The sequence below is a fragment of the Liolophura sinensis genome, chromosome 1, assembly GCF_032854445.1.
Source record: "Liolophura sinensis isolate JHLJ2023 chromosome 1, CUHK_Ljap_v2, whole genome shotgun sequence".
In the NCBI taxonomy this organism is placed as follows: Eukaryota; Metazoa; Mollusca; class Polyplacophora; order Chitonida; family Chitonidae; genus Liolophura; species Liolophura sinensis.
Genome location: NC_088295.1, coordinates 9,535,864 through 9,563,225, shown reverse-complemented (window position 1 = coordinate 9,563,225; position 27,362 = coordinate 9,535,864). Strand labels below are relative to the sequence as shown.

Sequence of the window (27,362 nt, the reverse complement as noted above, 5' to 3'; positions counted from 1 at the left end):
TATGTTTTTAGATTTCGCCAACGTTTTGAAATAAGTGACATTTGATGTTAGGTGGAACTTTTGAATTAGAACTGATATTTACTACATGTCTAGCTGCTATCCTCGGATAAGACGTGCAAAAGCAGCACAACACAGTTTGATTAGCCACGCATATTTTCCCGTATCTTGTATAACGTATTTTTTTAATATGGTATCTGCTCGTATGAGTCAGCATCATTTCCTAGGGGATGTCAACTGATATCAACAGACTGCTGCAAACCGTTAATAACTCTTTGAACCTCAGCTGTGAGATAAATTGGTTGCCACAAAACATCAGAATGACCCACACATGTGAGAGCAAGCATACAGTGTAAACCTATATGGCCTAAACCTAGATATATTTTTTGATTTTCCTTGTAGCATTGACATTCAGGTCATTAATATAGTTTACACCCGTATATTTATGACGGAATTCTTTATCCACATTGCTGGTTGCATGTATACACAGTTAACCACTCACACCATTCAAAGAATGTGAGCGAATTCAGGACGTACATGCACAGTGTGTGTTCGATCTCGTTCGCGCCAAACTATTTTGGTCAACCATCACATTTCATGCGAGTCTTCTGTGTTGGTAAGAATTTGTTGAAGGTAATTAACGGACATGGATACTTTTATTATCCGTTTTTTCATTAGTTTATTCCTCGTTGTGAAAATCATACACGTGAGCACAGATCGCAAGACTCTTTACTTTAAAGTATTACGGCAACTGTTTACGGCAACTGCTTTAATGTTTTGTAGCTGTTTCCCCCTCCTGTTTTCGAACATCAACTGTCCTCTCACCATTAGTTGAAAGTATTTATTTATTTATTTGATTGGTGTTTTACGCCGTACTCAAGAATATTTCACTTATACGACGGCGGCCAGCATTATGGTGGGTGGAAACCCGGCAGAGCCCGGGGGAAACCCACGACCATCCGCAGGTTGCTGGAAGACCTTCCCACGTACGGTCGGAGAGGAAGCCAGCATGAGCTGGACTTGAACTCACAGCGACCGCATTGGTGAGAGGCTCCTGGGTCATTACGCTGCGCTAGCGCGCTAACCGACTGAGCCACGGAGGCCCCTAGTTGAAAGTAAACTGGTCTACTTGTTGCTGTGAAAAGAATTCCTTTGAAGTTCCGGTATATGTACAACCAGACTGCTGTTGCCTTGAAAGATTTTCTTTCGATTCATAATGCTTGTATCGTTGTTGTTTGTGTATTTTGCTGGTTGTCTCTGTTTCGTCTATTCTCTTATTGTGCTTATTGTCCATGGTATTGTGCCCAATGTGCCTGCTGCTTGATGTGTATTTAGTTTTGTCAGTTGCCCATTGCCCCTCTTGTTCTTTGTGTACTTCGTTTGTCAGCTGCTATTTATGCCCAACGTTCGTTATGTATTTTGTTTTGTCAGTTGCCCATTGCCCCTCTTTTTCGTTGTGTACTTCGTTTGTCAGCTGCTATTTATGCCCATTGTTCGTTATGTATTTCGTTTTGTCAGTTGTCCATTGTACCTGTTGTTTGTTGTGTTTCTTCGTTTTGTCAGTTACCCATTGTGCCTGTCGTTCGTTGCGTTTTTCGTTTTTTAAGTTGCCCATTGTACCTGTTATTCGTTGTGTACTTGGTTTTGTTGATTTTCGTTTGAGTCTGTTGTTCGGTGGGTTTCGTTTTGTCTTGTGTATTTCGTCTTGTCATTTTTCCATTGTGCCTGGTGTTCGTTATACTTTTCGTTTTGTTGATTGCCCATTGTGTCAGCTGTTCGGTGTTTATTTCGCTTTATCACTTGTCCTTTGTGCTTGTTGTTCATTGTATGTTTCATTTTGTGGGTTGCCTAATGTGCCTGTTGTTGTGTCTGTCGTTCGTTGTGCGTTTCGTTTTGTCAGTTGCCCATTGTACCTGTTGTTTGTTGTGCTTTTCGTTTTGTCAGTTGCCCATTGTGCCTGCTGTTTGGTTTGTATTTCGTTTTGTCAATTGTCCTTTGTGTCTGTTGTTCGGTGTGTATTTCGTTTTGTCAATTGTCCTTTGTGTTTGTTGTTCGGTGTGCATTTCGTTTTGTCAGTTGCTCTCAGCGCCTGTTGTCCATGGACTGCAGATAGTACTTGAGTATATTGTTCGTTCTGTCTGCCACTCGAAACCGTTTTTATACTGTCATTAATGGATTCAAACCAGGGGAAATGGACGATATTTATACTACAACTGTACAAGTCCTCAAATAAAAACACTGCTGGACAGCAATTCGCCCGAATGGATAACAGATTAGCCTTTGGCTTTAGGCTACGTAAACATGACCACATCCCACGTACTACCTCGTGGATATTTCATGTGATGTCTTTGTTTTGTATAAACATCATACATTCCAGTGTCATACTTTAAGGTGGAAAAAACAAAAAAATTACATAAAGTTAAGATGAAAGAGTTGGAAAAGGTAACTGTAAATGTCTTAAATATTTTTTTTATTTTTCTTCGAAGAGAAAAAGACACTTGAAAATAGTTTTGGATGCAGGGTATTTGGGACCACCTCTTGATATAGATTGTCTTTGCGTAATAATGGTATAAATGATGACGTAGTATATTATTAATAAACATATTTGCACAAGAATGTGGTCTTCTCTGCTTTTGATCATATTTATATTTTTAATATATTCATAAATATTATCATAATTCACATTAAATGCATGTTTTTGGATATAAACAACAAATTTAAATAAATTTATTAGACATGCATAATATCCTTATTTAGCAAAGCTTATTATGCAAAGATGACATCCGACAAAACGTGGTCCGCAATACCCACCAGGAAATGTTACAGAATCAGAAGTGAAACCAAGGGCACGAAAAGGACAATGCTTGCAGAAGATGATATATTCTGATAGTTTATTATGTGTCATGGCCCAGTGGCATATAAGGAGGCCTACATCATCTGGTGTAGCTGATTTGCATTTAAATAGTAGCTATCTTGCGCGGAGGGAAAATTACAAGACGGTGCAGATCTGCACCCTAAAACTGAAGACTTAACAGTGGCCGTAACAAAATCATTAAAATTGAATCAATTAACTCATCAGATTTCGTCCGAAGATAAAAGGCTTTAGCAAACTCTGCATTATCCGCCCTCTCGACAACTGAGATCTTCCTCTTCGATTGCTCGAACTCTGAGTAATGCAACTGCTCTGGACAGGATACAAGTTATTTTGTGTGACTAATTCATAGGTGTCCGGTACTTAGCCGCCTAAACTGTTGCTTTATAGTTCTGCTGTAATGCTGGCGTCAATTCCACTTGGCAGAACACTGTACTAGAAATATCCCCCATCGTCTCGCAAATAGGCCAACGGTTTATCGATTGTACCTGAAATGGGAGGGGATCTCATTTGCAGGATTCAAATAAAGAAAGGTATTATGTCGTTGCTGAGCGGAGAAGTGTACACCAAAACTGCCCTAAGGTACATTGGATGTCGGTGCTGAGCGGAGAAGTGCACACCAAAACTGCCCTAACGTATACGGGATGTCGGTGCTGAGCGAAGAAGTGCACACCAAAATTGCCCTAACGTATACGGGATGTCAATTGGGTCACGCTGGAGACAATTGAGACGTAATTCGGTGTGTCTTAAACAGAGCTCAGCAGCTACAGCTGCAGGATATAAAAAATCGCATCTAACGCTCGCCAAATGTCGGTGGCTTTCCCACTGGCTGTCCGGTTTCCTTTACCTACAAAACTGGCGGTCATCACATAAGTCAAAAATTCTCCAGTATGGCGTGAACTAATTATGAAATAAATAAAATTGATACAAATTATTCACCAAAGCAATTATATAAGTCTGTGTCGTATAAATATAAAGAAAGTAAAATTTCTGTAGGCAGATATCTATTTTCATACGTTCAGCCAGATTTTAACGGTCGCCACTAAGCCGTGCCCGAAACAGCCGTAGCATCGGATCGACATGTCTAGTAGTGTGTTTTAACAGATGTACAGTTCGAGCAACAATTCTGTTATATTACCAAGCACACCCGTTAATATATAAATTAGTTTTACCAAATCTTTGAGATATTTCCAGAAGGAGCTTTCATGTGCCAGCTTGAAAGTAATGTTGAAAGAATTCAACATTGGGTCAAATGAGATGCGACGAACATTGATTCCAATCCACTGTGGTAATTTGTACACTGTATATGGGAGCTCCTAGCTTAGGAGGCGTGTGGGAATTATCAAAGGAAGTCATCTGAAGATTCAGCCACAAAATGACATCAGTTTGGCATTTAATAGTCACCAGATTCCGACTGCTCATCAAGGCTGACTCTCGGGACGGTTGTTTATGAAGATATATCTGGTTGACGTGAGGGCGGAGGCAAACTTTATTTCTACTAGGCCTCCACGGAGAGAGCTAAAGGGGAGCCAACTGACTTTGACGGCTCAAAACAACTAAATAATGCATGTTTATGGTTTACTTGAGCAGGATGCCACCACCAAAGCAATCTGTGAGGGGATAAGCTTTCGTCCTGTCATTCCGCTCAGCAAAAGGTGCGCACTTTTTGTGGTTTATTCAAGAACTCGAGAGATTACCATTTTTATCCAACAAAATCAGATATGCAAATATCACAATTTCAAGTTAATCTGTGCACGCTAGATGCACATTGGCATTTGAGAAAGTGGTCATCACTCAATAGTGAGGTTCAAGCAAGGCATGGCAGCGTGCTATCAATAACTTCCAAACAGACTGTTCCAGCTCGTTGCTTACAAATGTGCAAAGTACAACGTGTATCAGAATTTGTTTGTTTATGTTAACGACTGCAAAGAGTAACATGCACCGAGTTTTGGAGTAGGTTGTGTAACAATATTAGCAGAAATCTTAAGGTATTATAAGAAATCAGGTTTTAAGTTCACCCGAATTCCTCACATTTTTCTTTCAATTACGACCATGTGTGGAACGTAGGTGTTAGCCACAGGGCTCCGGGTTGGTTTGTGGCTGATTCCACGCTGTTTGTAGCTAGGTAATGTAAAACATCATATGGCTTTACATGTATACTTGTAAAATAAATAAATATCTTCCAGTCCATGTATTTGTCCATAGATTTTTTATTCAAATGAATTATGTCGGGGGCCTCCATGGCTCAGTTGGTTAGCACGCTAGCGCAGCGCAATGACCGAGGAGCCTCTCACCAATACGGTCTCTGTGAGTTCGAGTCCAGTTCATGCTGGCTTCCTCTCCGGCCGTACGTGGGAAGGTCTGTCACCAGCTTGCGGATGTTCGTGGGTTTCCCCGGGGCTCTGAACGGTTTCCACTCACCATAATGCTGGCTGCCGTCGTATAAGTGAAATATTCTTGAGTACGGTGTAAAACACTAGTCAAATAAATAAATAAATTATGTCAATATTTACAGTGACTATAGTAGAGAGCTTTTGGCAATACATTTTATTTATTTGTTTCACGTCCTAATCAATACTATTTCACTTATACGACAGCGGCCAGCATTATTGTGGGAGTAAACCGGACAGAGCCCAGGGGAAACCCAAGACCATCTGTCAGCTGTCAGGCCTTCCAACTTATGGCCAGAGAGCAAGCCAGCATGAACTCACAGCGACTACACTGGTGAGAGACTATTGGATCACCACGCTGTGCTAGCGCGCTAACCAACTGAGCCACGGTGCAAATCCCGTCGAGTTTTATTTTAGAATATCCCAAATAATTAGCTTTTACAAATATCGGCCTGTGCACGTGTTTCCGTTCTAAATCTTCAATAAAGTTCCTAAGACGTAACATCCGGGTCGGATTATAACTGCTCCAAATTTTGTTATCAGTTAACACTATAAATAGAAAAGGTACGGATCTGATATTTACAGAAAGGCAATAATTTGAGCTATTCTTGGCAAATTCAGAAAATTTAATGTGATTAGCGAATATAAACACTTTTTTCAAAACTCTCCGACATAGCCTCTTTAATAGACAACAGTCTCGAAAACCTTTCACGTCTAGCATCAAGTAACAAGAGTTCCCGGGTTCATTAACATAAATAGCAAAAGTTGTTTGTCAGATACTTTATCACTTATGTTTGACATATTTATCTAACGCCAAAGGATAGATTTACACCATTAATAAGTCAAAAAGCCTTCTTTTCTAGAGGCAAAGCCGCATAATATTTACTTTATGTCCAGCTTAACTTGGCTTCCACTCCAGTCGCACTTGGGAAGGTCTTACAGCAACCTGCTGATGGTCGTGGGTTTCCCCCTAGACTCTGCATGGTTTCCTGTCACAATAATGCTAGCCACGGTCGTATGTAATATGTCTTAAGTATGGCGTAAAATACCAATCCAATAAATAAAAAAAATAAATATTTACTGACTGCCTCGACTTACTTTCTTGAACATGCCATGACTGGTAACCTTAACATTGCAAACACTGAGGATCTATTAAGTCTGCCTGTGAGGGGCCCGAGATATACAAAGCCAAATAACATAGATATGAGAGCTAATAAGAAAATTGTCCTCTCGGCGATTGGAAATTTTGCAAAAAATTAACTAAATTTGAGAAGGTAGAACCTTACATACCAAAACAAAGCTCGCTTTATTGCAGGGTGAAGAAATTGTACCATCAAACTTGTATCCACTCTTTTGACGAAGGCACTACAAGAAGTAATGTAATTTTTGAAAAAGTACGGTTGAACAAATTGCAAACAGTCAGGCGTCAACTGTAAATGGATTCTTAAAAATTCCACACCTCTCGCTGAACGCCTAGATGTGATTTCTCTACTCTCTATACTACTGTCCTTCACACAGATTTAATTGGTTTTGATTTTTTAATTTTATCGTTAACTGTATTGGTGTTTAATAAAACTGGTCACCGCTACAGTGACGTCAAACGCAACAAAGCCTTCTTCAGTTCCGCTAAATACAAGGGTTACCATTCATGGGATGTTTCCTTGCTCATCGAGTTGTTTGAAATTCATATTAATAGTATCTATGTGAAATTTGAAGAAAACATACATGAACAGTGTGTAAGTATCCCCATGGGTAAAAATCGCGCCCCCTCTCCTTTTGGCTGACCTATACATGGTCTCGTACGAATACGGCTATATGCAGAAAATATTAAGGGGTAATTATCTACAGGCCCCACCTTTCTCATTCACTAAACGGTATATAGATGATCTGCTAGCTTTAAACAATCCACGTGGGTTTCCTGCGAGCTCTACCCCCCCACCATAATGCTGAAATGCCAATATCTCGAGTACAGCGTGAAACACCAATCAAACAAACAAACAAACAAATAAATAAATAAATGAATAAATTAAACAATCCATATGCAGCAAAGGCTGTGAAAGATATGTATCCACCTTCTCTAGATTTAAAGGAAATCACAAACTCTCCAGATGGAACATCTTACCTGGACCTATATTTGTGAAAGGACCAACAATGGTTTCCCTTTTACTTGCACAGCAATAAACTGATGGGTTCTGCATATGGCGTCTACATATGTTGTCTTGTAGCATTTGTTAGATCCTGTGTGTTATGTGAGGAATTCAATCAACGTCACAAGTTATCAGTGCAAAAACTAGTGTGTCAAGGTTATGCCATCAAACGCCTTCATGCTAATTTTCTTAAATTTTACAATGAGTATAATTCGCTTGTAAGTAAATATGGACAGAGCGTCCATAATCTCAATCTGCTCTATGAGTGTGTCTAATTCTGCTTAACCCGAGGCTAGGGGCACTATATTCATCGTGTTGAATTAGACTGCCACTTTGGATATATGAACAGTTGAAATCATCGTGTTGAACTAGATCGCCAGATTGGATATATGAACAGTTGAAATCACCGTGTTGAATTAGATCGCCACGTTGAATATATAGACAGTTGAAATCACCGTGTTGAATTAGATCGCCACGTTGAATATATGAACAGTTGAAATCATCGTGTTGAACTAGATCGCCACGTTGAATATATAGACAGTTGAAATCACCGTGTTGAATTAGATCGCCACGTTGAATATATGAACAGTTGAAATCACCGTGTTGAATTTGATCGCCACGTTGAATATATAGACAGTTGAAATCACCGTGTTGAATTTGATCGCCACGTTGAATATATAGACAGTTGAAATCACCGTGTTGAATTAGATCGCCACGTTGAATATATGGACAGTTGCAATCACAGCGCAGTTGAGATACATACTTTGATTATCGACAACTTATGTACTGATATGGTAAACGATTTGAATACTGAATACTCATTCGCCTAGAACATTCCATTTTAATATCGTACTTTAAATACTTTCCCTTGGTTTTTGGTGGTTTGTGTTAACGCTGTATTGAGAACTGGTTTTAGGATTATTGACCTGAAACATCCATAGCCCTGTTGGTTTACGGCTGGTACCATCGACGCAATTCTACATATCGAAGTCAAAACTTTTGTTGTCTTGGGAGCTCCACTTCTGCATGTGTCGCTTTAATGATATCTTGATCCTAAACATAGAGAGTAAGGGAAATCGCCCTGTAAGTTTACATTTTCATATATGGTCAAAGTTTCCGTTTATATCTGGTCCGAAAACACCCTCTGACAGGTTACTCAATGATGCCAAACTGCAACAAAACCACATGGTTTTGTCATGTAATATTGCAGTGAGCGGGTTCTGTCTCTATGATTTGTGAGCACACATCCATGGCAAAATATGACAATTACTCAAACACAGATCTTCGCAGTGAGTTCAAGTCCAGCTCATGCTGGCTTCCTCTCCGTTCATAAGGGAGAAGGTCTTCCAGCAACCTGCGGATGGTCGTGGGTTTCCTCCGGGCGCTGCCCGGTTTCCTCCCACCTAAATACTGGCCGCCGTCGTATAAGTGAAATATTCTTGAGTACGGCGTAAAACACCAATCAAATAAATAAATAAATAAATAACTTGCAGTGTACATAGTTTTGAGGCGCTGTGTTAAAGGTGGAAAAGGAATTTTACCATTACCAAGATGGAAAACCAATTTTACAATTACCAAATATTTATCCAAACCACCGGTTCTATACCGTACATTTAGGTCTGTTTCTTGTATAGCATGTGCAATCTTTATCAACGCTCTTATCAACAGAAACAAACAGTTGAGTATAAAATATGCTGCTCACGCTTCTTTTTAAATTGCGCCTTCTGGCTTTGTTGCACAAGTGTGTCACTATTGCTTCTCAACTAGACTTTCGTGGTCTCGAGGACAATCCAGACTTATACAATATACAATTCCGAGATATACATTTTAATTACAAGTCTGTGTATGTCTACGGATTTAACGAGGTTAGGTCGATTCCATTGTCCCTATATTAATTGTCATGTTTGACCAAATCATCCGGGAACACGACACCTGTAGCTAGTGATACTGTCTTAATGTCGGACCGACCTGTCATTTGGCTAGTGCTGTCCTTAGACGCTTACACATGCGTACCAATAACGAATGGGCATACGCGTTAGCAGGGAATAATTACGGAGTGAAACTATGTCACAATTAGATTGGATGGAGCAGCCTGTTATGGCCGTATAGCATATAATGTGTTATTCTGGTATATATGAGTTAGATGTATCATTAAGTCTGACTGAGTTAATGGCGGTCTTGATCGCTCATGTTCAGCGCTGATTGGTAATTATTCCTTACGGGTTATGTTGGTAGTATTATTGCATGCGTGCTGGCGGGAGCCGCAGACACACTTCCACACTTCCCAGCTCTCCGCGGTCATCAGGTCAAACGAGGAGAGTGCATTGTACTTGTCCCAAGTGAATAATCAGTTACATCGTCCAATATGGGTAGCTAACAGCTGGAAATATATCCTGGGTACGACCTTAGAAACTATACGTGCCTTGGTGAAGCAAATAAGTAGGTGATAATGTTTGTATAGCTTTTGTTTATTTTCTGCGAGAAGAGGATTTTATTTTCACATCATAATTATTCTTATAACATTTTCGCTGATCTGTAGAGTCTTGAAACATAGTACGTGTCATTCTACATGTAAATTAGAGCAAAAGTAGAATTTTGCCGCAGACTGAATTCCAGGGGTAAACATCATTAAACCTTTAAACGGGTAGTCTATGGTCATAAAACCCACATGACATGTGCACGAGAAACTTGGATGATCATTCGATATTCTGAGTGAAAAATTCAACCCAATTCTTGCAATTTTGATTAAGTATTAATTTCTCTTCAAATGGGATATCCGTAAAATATAACCGAATCTGCATGGTTTTAATGCGATTAAAAATATATCCGTACGATAATATTACTTACATCTATTAGTAATTTCAAAATAAAGAGAATTTTTTTCAAAGAATTTTAATATATTAGCGCTAAAGAAGTTTGGTCATGTTTTACCGATTTATTATATTCGTATATAGGTATTTTGCACGTGAACTAGGTACGTGTGCGATTCTCCTGACAGAAGGATTATTGGCCAGGTGTCTGTAAATTTGGAACAGGGATACGTTTTATACACATCTCTTATAGTGGTGACTTAAAAATAAGAAAAATAAGAAAGACGACAAGAGTGAGGTAGGAGTTATTCTTTGGTATGGTTTTCCAGTGACCAAAGTTCGCTAACCCTCTCCATAGTGTGTGTATTCTCCAAACCATCCCACGAGGCCAGCGCAAATGGACCCTGTCAGTAATTTGATAGAATACAAAAATAATACACCGTCTTTCCGGGCGAGTGTGTTGAAACCGTAAAACAAATGTATCTAAAATTTATGAAGGAGTTTTAAAGACTTAATTGTTGCGGATGGTAATGGATGTTGCGTGCAACCAAGACTCCCTGCGGGTTTTACTGCCACATCGTTGTAATTAGAGAAAAACACGGCGTGTGATTGGTACATGGAATTACGGTTGCCAGGGTATGTTTTCTTATAACTGCCTCTGCAACAACATGCAATCCAAACTTCCGAATTTCTCTCACTGCTCTATTACTCGCCGCGGAAAAAATATTTTGATCTCAAGGGAGCAGTTTACATCGCACGCAAAACTTCAAACATATAAATTCAACTTAATAAACAGCATCGGGCCTGATGAAGCAACCAGATCGTGTGCAATGAAAACAAAACTTTTAACAGCGTAGAGAATATCTGAGTGCCTGTCAAACAACAAGCAATGGATCACAACTTTATTCCTCAGAGGGCCCGTGTCACAGCTACACATTCAGTTTCAACAAAGTCACTGTACACGGATGTATATAAACAATAATCAGTGTACATAAAGCTCTGAAACACAACCAATAACTTTTCACAAGAGGCATGTTTTGTCTAACACCAAAATAACTCAAAGGCACGATGGATGGAATAAAAAAAGGTTAAACGATGATTGTTAAATAGTGCTGATAACTACTAATTACACGACGACACAATCACGTGTCCAGTATGGCGCCCTGTATGTGTGGTAAACGTGACATAGCACACAACACATGTTGCAACCCTTAACTGAATCTTGTGGAAAAACCATCCAGCAAGCTTAAAATACAATAATTTGACAATGGTCTGACCCTGGTATAAGTACGGTGTATCTGGAATGACTACCTGAAGGTGTGTGTGTGTGGCAACGAAAGGTTTTTGAAATGTTGGCAAAGGAATACACAGAATTTGAATCGGACTGATTAGGGTGGTTTGGGTGTTTTAGACAAGCATTTTGACGTGCATAGTTTCACGAAACAATATTCATGTTTCCTGATTGTGTTCCTTGTCAGAACATGTGATTTATCGAAACTCAAGGTTTTTTTTTTATCTTTGACATTACCATTGTCTTGGTACATCTTGAACAATATGAAAACTAAGCTGCCCACGTGGCCGTTCTTAAAGTTTCCATTAAAATTTTCCATCACACAAACACAACTGTGTGCAAAGTACGTTAATGCATTTACATGTACATTTCATCATTGGGCACTCTAAGCCATCATTTATCTTTGACAGACTCAGAAAATAAGAATTCTTGTTTGTCTAACCGTTTCGATCTTTGGCTATAAAGGATGGAATTCCAGTGATCTTATGGGAAGAAAGTTCTTTTCTGGAGCTGAGAAACCCCTAATCCCCGGTTAATTAATTATATATATAAAAACTAAAACCTAGGGAAAAAAGACACTGATAGAGGGATGAAGGAAGATTAATTTAAGGTGAAGTCAGAAAAGTAAGAAGATCTTGGTTTTACCATGTTAATCAGACACTAAAGCATTGGTTTTATGTCCTGGATTTAAAATATGGGAACCCAGATGAGACCTTAAGGCTGCAAGGTTGTTTACGGGTTAAGGAGAACACGTTCAAGACAAATTGTAGGAATTTGAGAAAGATTTGTGTCTGGAGTAAATGCCATCCATCAACGGTTTATGGCAGCTTGTGCCAGACCCTGAATACCGGAATACTCATGGCTCACTTATCAGTTACGATATAGGCAAGTTGTTATCCAGCCTCCAAGACGAAGCAAAGGATGATTACTCTGGTATACAGAAAATAAGTTACATATACGTACATAGGTATACATGCTGCTTGAAAGAATGAAGGACATCTGGATTCCGAAAGATTGAAATTCACTGAGTTAAACTCACCTTAAATTTCTCTAAAAAAGAATACAGTAATTTCCTTGTGTCATTTTAGACATCCAATATCGTTCTAGCATTTATGTTAGCACACATCGTTATGTTTTAATATGTAATCAAGGATATCCTTATAATCTGGAATATATTAGGTAACATCGAATAAGAATAGATAACGAACAGGAATGATTCTATGTTGAGTAACATGAAGTTCTAGTTGTTAACAGTTAGCTTAGACATAAATACAAAGTCAGTGTCTATTGTTGGAAAGTCATTATTACCGTTCCTTTGTTAGGACATGATGGTTTAAAAATGTCCCTGAATTCCAGAAACTTCAGGTAAAGACTAATGTTAAAACTTCACCAGATAGAAGAGACTGAAACCGATGGCTCACGTTTGAAGACGTTACTTAGCACTAGAATGGCAGAATGCAGCCTTATGTTAAGACTGTCGAAATTAGACATGAGAACATTTTGCTACGAAAATGATCCTCCAAAGTAGAACATGTTGCAAGAGAATTAGAACATTGTGCTAGAGAAGTAGAGCATTTTGCTAGAGAAATGACTACCCAGATCTCAATGTGCATGCCAAAGCAGTAGTACAGAGCAACAGTCCAACAACAATTCGAAGGTTAAAAAAAGATGCACAGAAATTAATTGAGGGATAAAGACTTGCAGTAACGTGGTAATGTGATGCGAGCTCAAAGAGATGAGCTTTACACATGTCATAAAGAGTAATTCCATGTGTAGATATTTTTTTAGAAGAAAGATTATTTGTCTTAAGAGGAATTGGTATGAGCTTTATGCGTTTGAGAGTATAGATTATAACCAAGACCGTCACCAGATCTCCGCTTGAGGATGAAGACAGGTTTAAGAAATCTCATTAATGGAGCAAGAACGAAGAAACGTTGTAGGAAAGTTGGATTCTAGCGCAGCTACTTAAGAGAGTTAGTCAAAACATATTCAAGGGTAGGGATATGTAAGAGGATATTTCACGGGTCGCAGAGCCGCGCCAGTCGTTGTCACTGTTTCTGTTGCTTCGCCCAACAACTCGCCACCAGGGGCCACTGTGGGTTAGAAATGGCAAGCTTATAAAGTAGGTGGGGAAGAGTGGGCCACCGAGTTTCGGCAGATCCATGGCACCGAGAAGTCCCAGCCATCGATAGCCTCTGAATGCGCTCCTTTCTCAGACTCGTGTCCAGCGGTATATGCTCTCGTGTAACAGTCACAATAACGCAAACTTTCCGGCACACTCTACCTCACAAACTAGCACAATTGTGCAATAGTCATTCTCTGCCGTCGACAGCAATGAGACCGGCGTATCACAAGGGATGGGAACAGCAATCCCATTTTGGAAACCTTCTCCAACGTCATGAAAGAGTGAATATACCTCCATCATTTTTACCAGGTATGTTGAACACCGTGTCAATTGCAACATACTAATCCCGAAACACTTTTGTCTCGCTTAATCCATATCAGAACTCAATCCTGTCAGCAATACATGCCGCTAATGCCGTACAAAACGCAAAGTAATAGTAGTATCATACTGGCGGCCATTTTCACACCATGGTTACAGCCGTCCATATCACAAGTTTCTAAACAGCCGTATATGCGCTCTGTTCCCATTCCGTCCACGTACTGAATGTCCCCACAGTGCCTTCCCCAGTCCCGCTCACCACACTGACGCACGATAAGGGTGCTCCCGTCCTCTGCAAAACAAACAGGACAAGTCTGTGACAGTGTACCACGACATTGTACAAACAATTGGACGATAAATGGTACGGGGTGATTGGGCGATGGGTAAAAGACACAAAGCGATAGAACACGGACACGAACAGGTTGGACAATGATACGAAGCTATTAGATAGACGATAAATGAGTGAGTGCTTGGGGTTTAACGTCGTACTTAACAATTTTTCAGTCATATGACGACGAAGGCATCCTTGGAGTGCATGTAATGTGCCTCCTTGTTGCAGGACGGATTTTCACCGCTCTTTTATCTAGCGTGCTTCACTGGGACGACTTACCGAAGGCAAGTAAGCTGCCCCGACCGAGCCATTATACTGATACGGGTCAACCAGCCCCCGGACACTATCCCCTTTATCCTGAACGCCAAGCGAAGTTACAACTTCCTCTTTTAGGGTCTTAGGTGTGACTCGACCTAGGTTTGACCCTGAATCTACCGCTCCCGAAGCGGACGCTCTACCAACTGTGCTATCGGGGCCAGTTAGACAGTCGATAATAGGAAGCGATGGGACAATGTCTTTGCACCACACAAAGTGTCACCTCTTCGTGCCATATAGTGATAAAGCTTCGTATCACTGTGCCATCTCTTCGTATCATTCTGTCATCGCTTCGCATCATTGTGCCATCACTTCGTGTCATTGTGCAATCGCTTTGCATAAATTGTCCCATTGCTTCGTATCATTGTGCCTTTGCTTCGTGTCATTGTGTCATCGCTTCGTATCATTGTCTCATAGCTTCGTATCACTGTGTCATAGCTTCATATCATTACGTCCTTGGTAGTTTTGACAAACTAGTGCTATTTGGTATTTCATTTTTAATTGCACTTTCTTTGTGTCACTGTATCGACACTATACAAGTAGCGGAAGAAGACGAAAACAAAGGCCGAACGTAATGCATCACTTCGGTCACACTGAAACTATTCAGAGAGCTATGGCACGAATCGATGGCAAAATAGTATGAAGATGGGATAAGAAATGATGACATGATGCTTGAAGCGTCGTTACCGGCCCGATAGCGGAGTTGGTACAGCATCCGCTTCAGGATCAATCCTGGGTCGAGTCACACCTAAGACCTTAAAAGAGGAAGTTGTAACTTCCTCGCTTGACATTCAGCATGAAATGGAATAGTGCAACCCGGATGGTAGACCCGTATCAGTATAATGGTTCGGTCGGGGCGGCTTAGTTGCCTTCGGTAAGGCGTCTCAGTAAAGCAGCACTAGATAAAAGAGCAGTGGAAATCCGTTCTGCAACAAGGAGGCACATTACATGCACCCTATGATACGTCATATAACTGAAAAATTGTTAAGTACGACGTTAAACCCCAAGCACTCACTCACTCACTCGTGCCATCGTCATGCGACACGGCGATGGAGCGATGGTACAATGGTGGCCTTATTATACAGTGGCGGAAAGTTCGCGAGAAGTGATGTAGCCTCAGTAAAAATGATTTTCATTACTGAATACAGTAAAAACAACAGAAGCCCATATAATGCAAAAATGACATATATGCATTCGGCTACGTTATGTTCTTTATGTTATAAAAGCAGGTTACTGGCACTTTAGGACCAAAATCATGCTTTCCTTATTTTGTCCGTTTTGTTAACCATATGACTTAATTGCAGTGTGGCTTGAAGATAAGATAAGGCTACGAAACATTTGTATTCCCTTACCTCGTTTACCCTTTAGTTTAATACAGTGGGTGGCCTTGAAGAAGCCGTACGTGCATTCCCTCTGGATAAATTGCGCCGTGGCCAAGGTACGAGTAAACGTGTCTTCACAGTCCTTGTTTGTCCCGTCCACCGAGGAGCAGACAAAACAGTCAATGGCGCACGCTGAAACCAACAACAGTACATAGAGAATTTTAGAAAATTTAACACGAAATCGCTCTTTAATAACCTTGAAAAGAAAAGAGTTATCGTCCAGGCAGCTCTAAAGCGATATCTGCGCTTGGTTACAGTCATACCAGAATTTTAATTTGCCGGGTAGCGCCCGGCAGTTCAAGGAGGCCAGTGTGTAATCAATCACTAGGGATAAAACACGGCACGTCGAGCGCTTCACGGCCACTTGTTACAGCCATTGCGTTATTCATCATGGGGGTTTTGTCTGGTCCCGATACCGGCGGGTCTTAGGAGTTTGGCCGTCAATGAGGTATCAGCCGGGCTGTCTGCTAGCCACAAGGAGGCTGTCCGGCTTGGAATGTGACCTGGCTGACCGCCAGACACAGTTTTTGTCCCAACTCCAGCCCACGCCATTCACCAAAACCCCATTCGCACCAACCTGTGACCTCAGCGCACGGAACTCTTCTTGCAGCCTTTCTTACATAAGGCAAGTCATTGCTGTTTAATAAAGGAAGATTGCGTTACTCAGCTGCATATAATGGGTTTTATGTTCGGATTACTGAAAGGGTTACTGAATAATTCCGTTAAGAGCTCGACCAGAAACTGTGTAGCATGGCTTTAACAAATACTTAGTGTTATTTATAGGTTTACTCGGCTTTCCTTTCAACAACTTTGAGATGTCTTGAATAGAGTAAACAACGTAAGTGGATTTTCTTTGGAATTTGGCATCGGTAATTGGCTACGGTTTATACCACCAGCATCGGCAATCTGCTGCCTATCTTTCATTACGTCAAAGTAAATAGAGTGCACAGAACTATTCGAGTGGTCAAACTGTAGAACGCACGTATGAGTTCTTCGTGATTAATTCAGAGCCGTACACCCAACAAGACCAAGTGGATATAGTAGAGCTGTTATGTTTGGGTACGTCACTCACCTAACTGTAATGATTTTTACCCAGATTCCATGTTTGTCGATTGGGAAACACCGCCGCTGTTCCTGTTTGCAATGTGATAATCTCTCGGCTGTCTACATGAATGGTGTCTGGGTTGTCCCCAGTCTTGTAATTAACGAGCTCTTGAAAATCTCATCAAAGTCTTGCGTAAACGCCAGGTTAATTGGTATCATAAATATGCGGAGATTAAGAGTCAAAAGACAGCGTTGATGTATGGATGTTGGCAGAGCTTTCAGTGGGTTCGCCCTGAGTTTGAAGGCAATCGCTCAACGGCAGGAAGCAGGTCATCGTGGCTTCGTGGTACTTCCAGCACAATGCCTTTATTTCAGGTAATTTACATACTTACTTCTGACAGGTAGGCCGATGTGTTATAATGATCAGGTAATACCAAAAAACATCCGCTTATGGAGAATAGAAAACGGATCCTCGCCCGCCTAAACGTTACGTTCAATGATGCCAAGAATGTTTCTATGGTAACCACGCAACCAAGTGTAATAATATTTAGACGACTCCATGGCAATGGCGGGTACACAGACGCATTGAATAAATGATTGTTGTGTTGCTTTGAGCGGCTATGGACTGGCGAGACAAGTCAACATGCATTCTGCTTGAACCATAGAACTTATGTCATATTATATATCTGATCAATGGAATGGGTGGACAGACATGCGGTTTGCGGGTATGAACTGAAACATGCTTCCACTGAGGCAATTGGATTGAGATAATTTTTAGTCAGTGTCAGTTATAGAAATAAAACACTTCAATTTCCAACCACGGCGTTACTGGTGTAATTTGCACACGCAGGTACCCAATGATCAGGGCTTGAAACTTATGTAACCAGCAATTGATGAATCGTCCAAGTCTCCAGTCAGACAAAAAGGCGACAGCCAGTTTAAACAAAGAAGCCGCTACAGTGTGACACTTTGTATCTGGCTGTACATAACAGATGAAGTCAAGCCATGGACTGAACATATCAGGCACAAGCTATCGGCAGAACATATAAGGTACGGGCTGTCTGCAGAACATGTAAGGTACGAGCTATCAGTAGAATATATTAGGCACGGGCTGTCGGCCAAACATATCAGGTACGGGCTATTAGCAAAACATATAAGGTACGGGTTATCAGCAGAATATATCAGGTACGGGCTATTGGCAGAACATATCAGGTACGGGCAACTGGCAAAACATATCAGGTACGGGCTATCGGCAAAACATATCAGGTACAGGCTATTAGCAGAACATATAAGGTACGGGTTATCAGCAGAACATATCAGGTGCGGGCTATCGGCAGAACATATAAGGTACGGGCTATCGACAGAACATATAAGGTACGGTCTATCGACAGAACATATCAAGTACGGGCTGTCGGCAGAACATATAAGGTACAAACCATCGGCAAAAGATATCAGTTACGGGCTATCTGCAGAACATGTAAGGTACGAGCTATCAGTAGAATATATCAGGGACGGGCTGTCGGCAAAACATATCAGGTACGGGCTTTTAGCAGAACATATAAGGTACGGGTTATCAGCAGAATATATCAGGTACGGGCAACTGGCAAAACATATCAGGTACGGGCTATCGGCAGAACATATCAGGTACGGGCAACTGGCAAAACATATCAGGTACGGGCTATCGGCAGAATATATCAGGTACGGGCTATTGGCAGAACACATTAGGTACGGGCTATCGGCAGAAAATATAAGGTACGGTCTATCGGCAGAACATATAAGGTACGGCCTATCGGCAAAAGATATCAGGTACGAGCTATCGGCGGAGCATATCAGGTACAGGCTATCGGCGGAATATGTTTTTGGCCATAACAATGATAACAGTGTGATTATTGATAACATGTGTTACACCGATAACAGTATGATAATTGATATATGATGTCACACTGAAAAGAGCACGATAATTGATATGTGCTATCACACATAATAATAACTGATATCTGGTGTTATACCGACAACAGTGTGATAACTGATATCTTGTATCACACCGAGAACAGTATGATAATTTTTATCTGGTGTCGCACCGCAGACAGCATGATAATTGTGGTGGCGCTTTGGGGACAGCGTGATAATTGATATCTGTTGTCACACTGATGAGAGGAGTATGATAACAGTACGATAACTGATATATGATGTCACACCAAGGAGAGTATGACGTGATAACTGATATGTGGTGTCCCACCAAGGGCAGTATGACGTGATAACTGATATGTGGTGTCGCAACAAGGGGAGTATGACGTGATAATTGATATGTGGTGTCGCACCAAAGACAGTATGATACCTATTATGTAATGAAGATATATCTGGAAGCTGGTTATAGAAACCATGGATCTGCATTCAGTTGGCCGCCATGGACAACTGACCATATAGTGAACACAGACACCAGTGCAATCTGACCTGAGCGAGGCAGTTGTTGAAGGATTCAACCTGTCTGGAAAACACTGTGACCTTTACTCAACCGCTGAATGCATTAGGCTGAGTCTCCTACCCACTGCATTTACATAACCATATAACACAGGTAGTTTAGCGTTCCCCAGAGAAATCACTGATAGAACGTTATTCAATAGACAGAAATAACACTAAAACCGTGGTCATTGTGGGTAAAGCATGACACAATGTAACAGTATCACACCTTCACGCCGTGGACAAGCAAAACATATTAGGTTGGGTAGAACGCGCGGCATTCCATGAAAACATTTACGGTTGCACAGTTACGATCAATAAGGACAGCTTAAAGAGAAGACGATATATGTGTTTTATGTCGATTTTTTATGAGTGAAAAACAATTAATCCATATTTAACTTGTCATGTTTTGATCTATTTGTTCTGTGTGAAACATTAGCAAATGCAGTCTGATTCTTCTACGATTCATTACATTTAGTATTCATCGGCAATAAGAATAAATAATTGATTATGGTTTAACGCCACATCGGCAATATTTCAGCCATATCGTGGCGACTGGCAATAAGAAAGAACTACTCATCACTTGCACCGGCCCGGATAGCACAGCTGGTAGAGCGTCCGCTTCGGGACCGGTAGATCCAGGATCAATCCTTGATCGAGTCACACCTAAGACTTTAAAAGAGTAAGTTGTAACTTCCTCGCTTGGCGCCTGCATGAAGGGGACTGGTTGACCCGTATCAGTATAATGACTCGGGCGGGGCGGCTTACTTGCCTTCGGTAAGTCGTCTCAGTGAAGCAGCACTAAATAAAAGAGCGGTGGAAATCCGTCCTGCAACAAGGAAGCACATTACACGTACATGCACCCTAATGATTCCTTCGTCGTCATGTGACTGAAAAATTGTAGAGTACGACTTGCTATCCGTATTTGAAATCACCTTATCCCATTTCGCCAACTTAAGAACCCTCGACCCATGACACCCTAAAACTCAGGAATTCAAAAGCTAATTAAGATTAAATCGTTAATTAACCGCTACGTTAAAATGCCTAACATAATAACAGATATTAAAATAAAATGTCTTGGGTATGGCATTAGAATAAAACCAAATAAGTCAAATAAATACATACTAAGTATTAACAGAATACATACTAAATCTTAACAGATCAATTCTTGCGAATGGCGTTCCTTAAACAGTCAAATTTATCAAATACATACTAGATATATAGCTAATAACCAATACATTCAAAAGATCTACCTTAAATAAAAAATGTCATTTAAGGCTCCACATGCAAATGTACATAAGATGAAAAATGATTCATTTCAGGTAAACATGGCATTGGCAAACCTATCTGGAATGATTTTACTTTCATTTCAGACAGATATCGATGTACAAAAAGACAGATCTTCGTGTTACATTTTTTATCATAACCCCATTCGCTCCCATAATTGCGTTTCCTTGTACTAGCTAAATGAATATAACGAACTTGGTAACTTTATAAAATGAAATTTCACAAATAATTACATTGTTTATTTTAACTGACCAGCTTAAAAAGCCACGCTTAGAAAACAGTTATGAATGTTGACACCATATTTACGTGCACATGATTTATACGTACCGGTACTCTTTTTTGGATTGTGGCTAATATTAAGCTGCCAGAAGACATATCGAAAAAACATAATAATGTAAAATTCATAACTGTTTTCTAAGCCACACTTAGAAAACAGTTATGAATGTTGACACCATATTTACGTGCACATGATTTATACGTACCGGTACTCTTTTTTGGATTGTGGCTAATATTAAGCTGCCAGAAGACATATCGAAAAAACATAATAATGTAAAATTCGGTCAAATTATGCATAATTATTTGAGGTTACTAGTACCTTAGGTCATTGACAGAATGACCTAAGGTACTATTAAACAAAGACGATGTAATTCTTGGTAATCGAATTATTGTTAGCAATATTGAACTTAGCAAAATCCGTAATTAAATAACAAACTATTCATTTAATGTAGACCTTACATGTACAAGGCAGACATAAGGATTACCTTGAATGAAAATATTTCCATTTATGGTAGATTATACGTTTATGGATGCTACAGCGCATTCGCTGGGTGTGGCACATTCAGCCATTGGAGAGGCAAGGCCATCGGGAATTCCCCATTTATCGATCGCCATTCCCTTGACAAACGTGACTTGTCTGCTGGTAGTCATGGCTGTGTCCTTTCCTGGATTATATCACTTAAGTTCAGCAGAGGTCATGGAACCCAGTAACCTACTGAGTATGTTTATAGACGGTTTTGCAAGTCGGGTTTTAGTCTGGTTCAGGTATCGAAGTACTGGTCACAGAAGCGCTTTCTTATCCATCTCCACACCTAACAGACAACCTCCCATACTCGGTAACAATGTCCTACCACAGTTCCCAGCCCTGTCAAAAGCTGAACAAAGGTTTATATGATGCTGTTCCGTACCATTCGGCAACTTCGACAACAACCCTTGCTCCATGCAGCTAAGCCTACTAAATTAACATCCAACATTGTCCAGAACAGAGCTTCAGTTTATTCGATAGTGACTTCATAGATTCCAACGAATCCCAATATGGCTACAAATTTAACACATTCTGTTTGACTGCGTGCATCTTGCCATTGTTAGGTATATTTTCTACGCAGTTGACAGTAGATATTTCAACTATTTGATAGCAGTAATATATATAATATCACAATATTGGCTACGTCAGTGACCCTAATTACAAACCAGGATACAATGGATGGGAAACTGCAGCTGGTGACAGTTCATGTGGGTGTCTACAGCAGTATTGTGGATATTCTACCCAATGTCTTGTTACAGTGACTACATTTGTTATTTATTTCATGATTAATTTTCCCAGCGTATTTAATATACTTAAATGCAAACCTGCAATGTGTAATATATTCCCACTGTCTCCAGCCAGGAATATATCCATCGTGCACGATGGGTCATGATGCAACGGATTAAAACGTTGTACTAACCCGATGGGAAATACATAGGAAACTTTGAGAAGCCGAACTGATTCTTTATCACGGATATTTACTTGTTTTGTTTGACCTATGACCTTACGGTAAATGACCTAAAATGGCAAAAATGTAAGTTTCAACACCAAAAGTAATATTTGACATTTTATGCAGTTTTTTGGTCGAAATTTTGGGTCATTTGCCGAAATTGTAGGCATTAACTTCAAGCCATCTCTTATATTTGTCCACACAAACAAAACAACCATATACTCACAAAGCGAATGCGAATACGTACGTACAGAAATATTTCCATGTCGATTAGTGAGTAATGAAGTTTAATCGACATAATGTTTGTTCAGTCACTTGATGAAAATTGCGGTTGTACTATAGCACCACACACTCAGACTATATAGAGCAATAGCAGAAAAATAGAGGATAACATAGGTCAACTGTGAATATAAATGATGTGTCACGGAAGCTGAGAGCTGTAGTACTTAGACGTAAGTTAAGTAACTATCGCCAGGACATAGGTACAAATGTTTTACAAGAGATGGGCTCATAATGAAGTCCTGCCAGCTACTTTTCTTGTTTCTTGGTAATAGCAAACCTCCTAAAAGCTGAGAGCCTCACAGACAGGTTGCAGGAAACACGGTTATGTCAGCCTTCCAGAGAAAATCAATGATTCATCGCAGTTATTGGCTCATGAAATATCTAAACACTATCAAATTTCAGCCCAATCTCATTGAAATCGATTATAAATTTATATTAGGGATTCAATGTTCTGATGTAGGGAGCTACTTTCAGGGGCTTGTCAAAATAATCACTCTGATTCGCTGTATTCATTTCCATTAAATGTTACGTCAAGCTTTCTTGACAGAGTTTATTAAAGGTAATCAAATGAATTTTTTATGTTTTAACCAGCGCATGTTCCGCAAAATGCTCTTACGTACAAATTTCTGATGTAGTATCTAATTCACCCATATAACACGGGACTACGCAGTACAAAGCGATGGCAAAGGTACTTAGTGCTTGTCAAGACCCTCATCTGCCGGTGCATGTTTGTGTTTACTCCTTATAACCTTTATCCCGAACATTATGTCATTGTCACCCAAATCCACAAAATGCTTTTCTTCTGAAAGGACTAGTTGAAGGCACACTTTTACACAAAACTCATGAATAAAACTGTGAAATTGTCAGAACAACACTACCTGTCAATGTAATTCATTGTATTACTAACAGTTCTTTGGGAAGACGGCACTGTTGTCCTTGATACATCGTGGGGTACATTTGTGACATGCGCATGCGTGGAAGAATCTGGCCACACAGTCATTTGTTCTTGTTTGCCATTTGAATGATTCACTGTGTCCAGATATATTTCTGGTCACATAAAATGGTTATCCATAAAATAGTTTTCTCCCAGTGATGCCAGTCCAATGAGCATTTAATGGGAAACCTAATGCAAGATTATTTGCTGGTTTCATGTTACTATGTGCATGACTAAGCGAAACCCAAGGCAATTTAGGGCCATAACAGAAAAGGTAGAACGTGGTCTGTAGCTTACGGCCAACGGTAAGAACCGGACTTAAAACAAATAAGTGAGAAGGGAACAAAAATCTGTGCAGGAAGCTCATAGGTCGATACCATTTTCCTGTTAACTGAGAGACACATCCTCGAACATGAGCTTGTTTATAGGACTCATTTAGACACGGGATCGCAGTTTTATTGAAGATTTCCTTCGTGATCAAATAATCGATTGCTTCAATAAATAAAAGTAAGGACAAATAAACATGGTTTTCGATTCTAGAGCATGTTCTGGTAATTACGTTTTATTGGCCAGGAATTCTCAACACATGTTGTACGTTTGGTTTCTTTGTACTCTTAGATGTGCTGCACTAGAATACGTCCGTTTGATAGCTGGTTACAAGTATGAGATCGAAGTCTTGCAATAAACATGTTCAGATGTTATCTTTTCTCTGTCGTTAACACAAATGAAACAAGCCTAAGCATGTGTCAATACTTTACACATTCATATTTTTCAATTTGACACTGTATGTGCTTAAGGAATTAACTTGTTTTCTAAAATGTTTATTGATTATTATTTATTTTACAAAACACCATATACTTATTTATCAAGAGTATATTTACCACGCGGATTTTGTCACTACAAAAGCATGATGAAAAGAGAATAAGTTTTGCGTGGATATAAACAATTAGTGTATAGCCTCATTAAAACTGCGTGAAATCGAGAGGCAGGCCACCAGGCTTGCTGTACAGAGAATATGCACCATTGTGTATAATTGTTTTGCGCTCTGTCCGACTGGGTCGAAATGTAGGCCTACTGTTATGTATTTCTCTATCCTAAATATTAATTCCGAAGATAGATTGAAAAAAAAGAAAAAAAAAAAGAAAAAAAAAAAAAAAAACAAACAAACAAACAAAAAAAAAAAACACGAGTGGTTTTGTGGAAACTTGTTATATCTCCATCATGTAAGCCGATGTGTGAGTACCGTATGAAACAGATCAGGGAGTAGATCAAAGCATCAACGACAGTGTGACTGTAGGCAATTGGTCACATGTAACATTATGAAATATGGCCTCTTGTCAGTTTAACTCAGTTACGTCTTTATTCTAACTGTCCAGCACCTTCTGCAGAAACAGCTACAATGTATCGATGCTAAGCTCTTACAGAGTTGAATTTTGACATAATATCTGTGACTGAAACATGACAACACTAAGAATTTCTATTGGTTCACCTAATACTTTAAAATCGAAATACAACATCATATGCTTTAAAGATTGATAATATTGTTATTTAACGTCACACTTAGGATCTTTATATGCTTTAATCTAGATATGATTATCTGATTTTAAAGGAAGGATAAATGAACTACCCTTCGTTTTCGTTGTATCTGAATGTTTGAATTCAAGCTAATATGTGCCAAAGTTACGATTTAATATACCAAACAAACACGCTGTAGTTGTGGTTTACCCAGGCATGGAAAAATGACAAGTCATTACCAAATCATTTCTACCAGAGACTATAACTGGGAATGTATTTATAATGGAACACTTATGTTAGATTCGTTGCAGGTGGTCTACCTTATGGCTACCTAAAGCCCATATTCTGTAAAGCCTACTTGAAGGAATCGGCGAAGAGATGGTAGTGTGGCCGATATTTAATAATGATGGAGTAGTATCCTTGACCAATCTATGTATCCGTTACAAATACCAATGAATTGTTCAATTTTCATGACGTATATACACATAATTTCTGCCCAGATGAAGTATTCCATATATAAAACCCGCAGCCATAACCCGTGCCTTTATCACTGGCAATCATCGAGGCTTTGTCGAGGAAGCTGGCAAGACTGTGTTGGCGCGAGAACGTTGCTTGGTTACCCATTTCCGCAGTTCAATGAAGCTTCCGAGTTTTGCTGATAAAATTCGACTGGTCCCTCTCTATTTAAAAGCACTAGCTGAATTCAATTTATTGGTTGATTTAGTTTTTAGATTCACATTCGCGATATGGCTGTATCAGAAACTCTGCTGGATCCAGTGCCATTAAATGTGTGACTTAACAAACTGTATATACAATAAAGGTTACATGTATTTCATTTGGAGGGTAGAATGAACGACAATATTTACTGTGTGAAATTTACCCTCATCACCAAAATAATTACGGTACCATGTTTCGTTTGATAGCTCTATGATCGAAAAAGGACACCAACATTGCTTACATCTGTAAACTTGAAAGTCATTATTGTCAAAGATACATAAAAGTGGACATAATTACCGCTTTTGATCTCCTGACTGCCCACTGAAATTATATTTCAATTGTATTAGCATTAGAAAGAATCACTCAGAATGTGATATCATTTATTGTCCTGAACAAGGCACTGAAGTCAAATACGTAAAAAAAACTGTACAACGATCAGATTAGTTATCCGACATTCCCTTATAGCGGGTGCCTAAATGAGATGCCATTTATCTGATGAAAAGCAGGATTGCTATCTTAATAAATGATATTGTCAATGTAAAAGAGATTTGTTGGACGTGCATAGAGACGAGATTATTGGTGTATAATTAGAAACCTTTAAATAGGAGTTACAAGTTCTACAAATCGTAACGTTTAACTTGTAACTTCAAACTTGAATCAGTTTACCTATTCTAGATTGAAGTTACACCTTACAAGTTGAACTTGTACTTTCTAACTAAAGGCCTCTAATGTCGGTGATTACAGGAAAATGACGTCATCAAGAGTCGTTGCATATGAGAAGAGTAACGCAACAAAATATCCTGGTATCGTTTTGTATTACGCTCATATATGCAAAGGCGTAAAATACGTCTGAAAGTCATCTGAGGTATTGATCCAAAGTGCAGTTAACTTCTTACGAAAGTTTATACTCCTCTCTCTAAAAGCTATGCGAAACACATACATCCACATAATTTTGTGTTCCAGCAAATCGCATAGTTTGTGTATTAAACACATCCACAATGACATTGCAAAGTTTGTGTACCACTGATACACGCGTCATTGTGGATGTGCAAATTTACAGGGTCGTGTTTAGAGAATATTTTTTTTATTACCCATTCCACAGGTTAAGTTGCAGGGTGTAGAAGTTCTAACAGAGTGAATTTCATCACAGATCTTCCAGAATTTCTCTTGTAGTTTAGGGACGGTTATGACGTAGCTTAAAGGGTGATTGTACTCTATTTATCTTGGTATTTTGACACGATGTTTCATGTAAGCGGAGAAAAAAGCGAGTTGCACTTTCACCTTCGGTAAATATTTTCGATCACTATTATACAACATATCCATATAACGCCATGGAATTGGGGATTTTCCATTTTTAAAGTAAATGATAGCAAATCTATTTTATACAAACAACT

General features: G+C 39.6%; 1 protein-coding gene across 1 annotated transcript in view; it reads right to left on the bottom strand.

Annotated features, from left to right (window-relative positions):
* Nucleotides 1-11,077: 11,077 nt before the first annotated feature.
* LOC135476156 (uncharacterized) overlaps nt 11,078-27,362 on the bottom strand; it is a 39,431-nt gene continuing 23,146 nt past the window's right edge. The window contains exons 2-3 of the mRNA XM_064756083.1: nt 15,949-16,110; nt 11,078-14,242 (exon numbers count right to left, since the gene is read on the bottom strand). Coding sequence (XP_064612153.1) covers nt 14,025-14,242; nt 15,949-16,110 — 380 coding nt within the window. The 3' untranslated portion in view covers nt 11,078-14,024. The remainder of the gene's footprint in view (nt 14,243-15,948; nt 16,111-27,362) is intronic.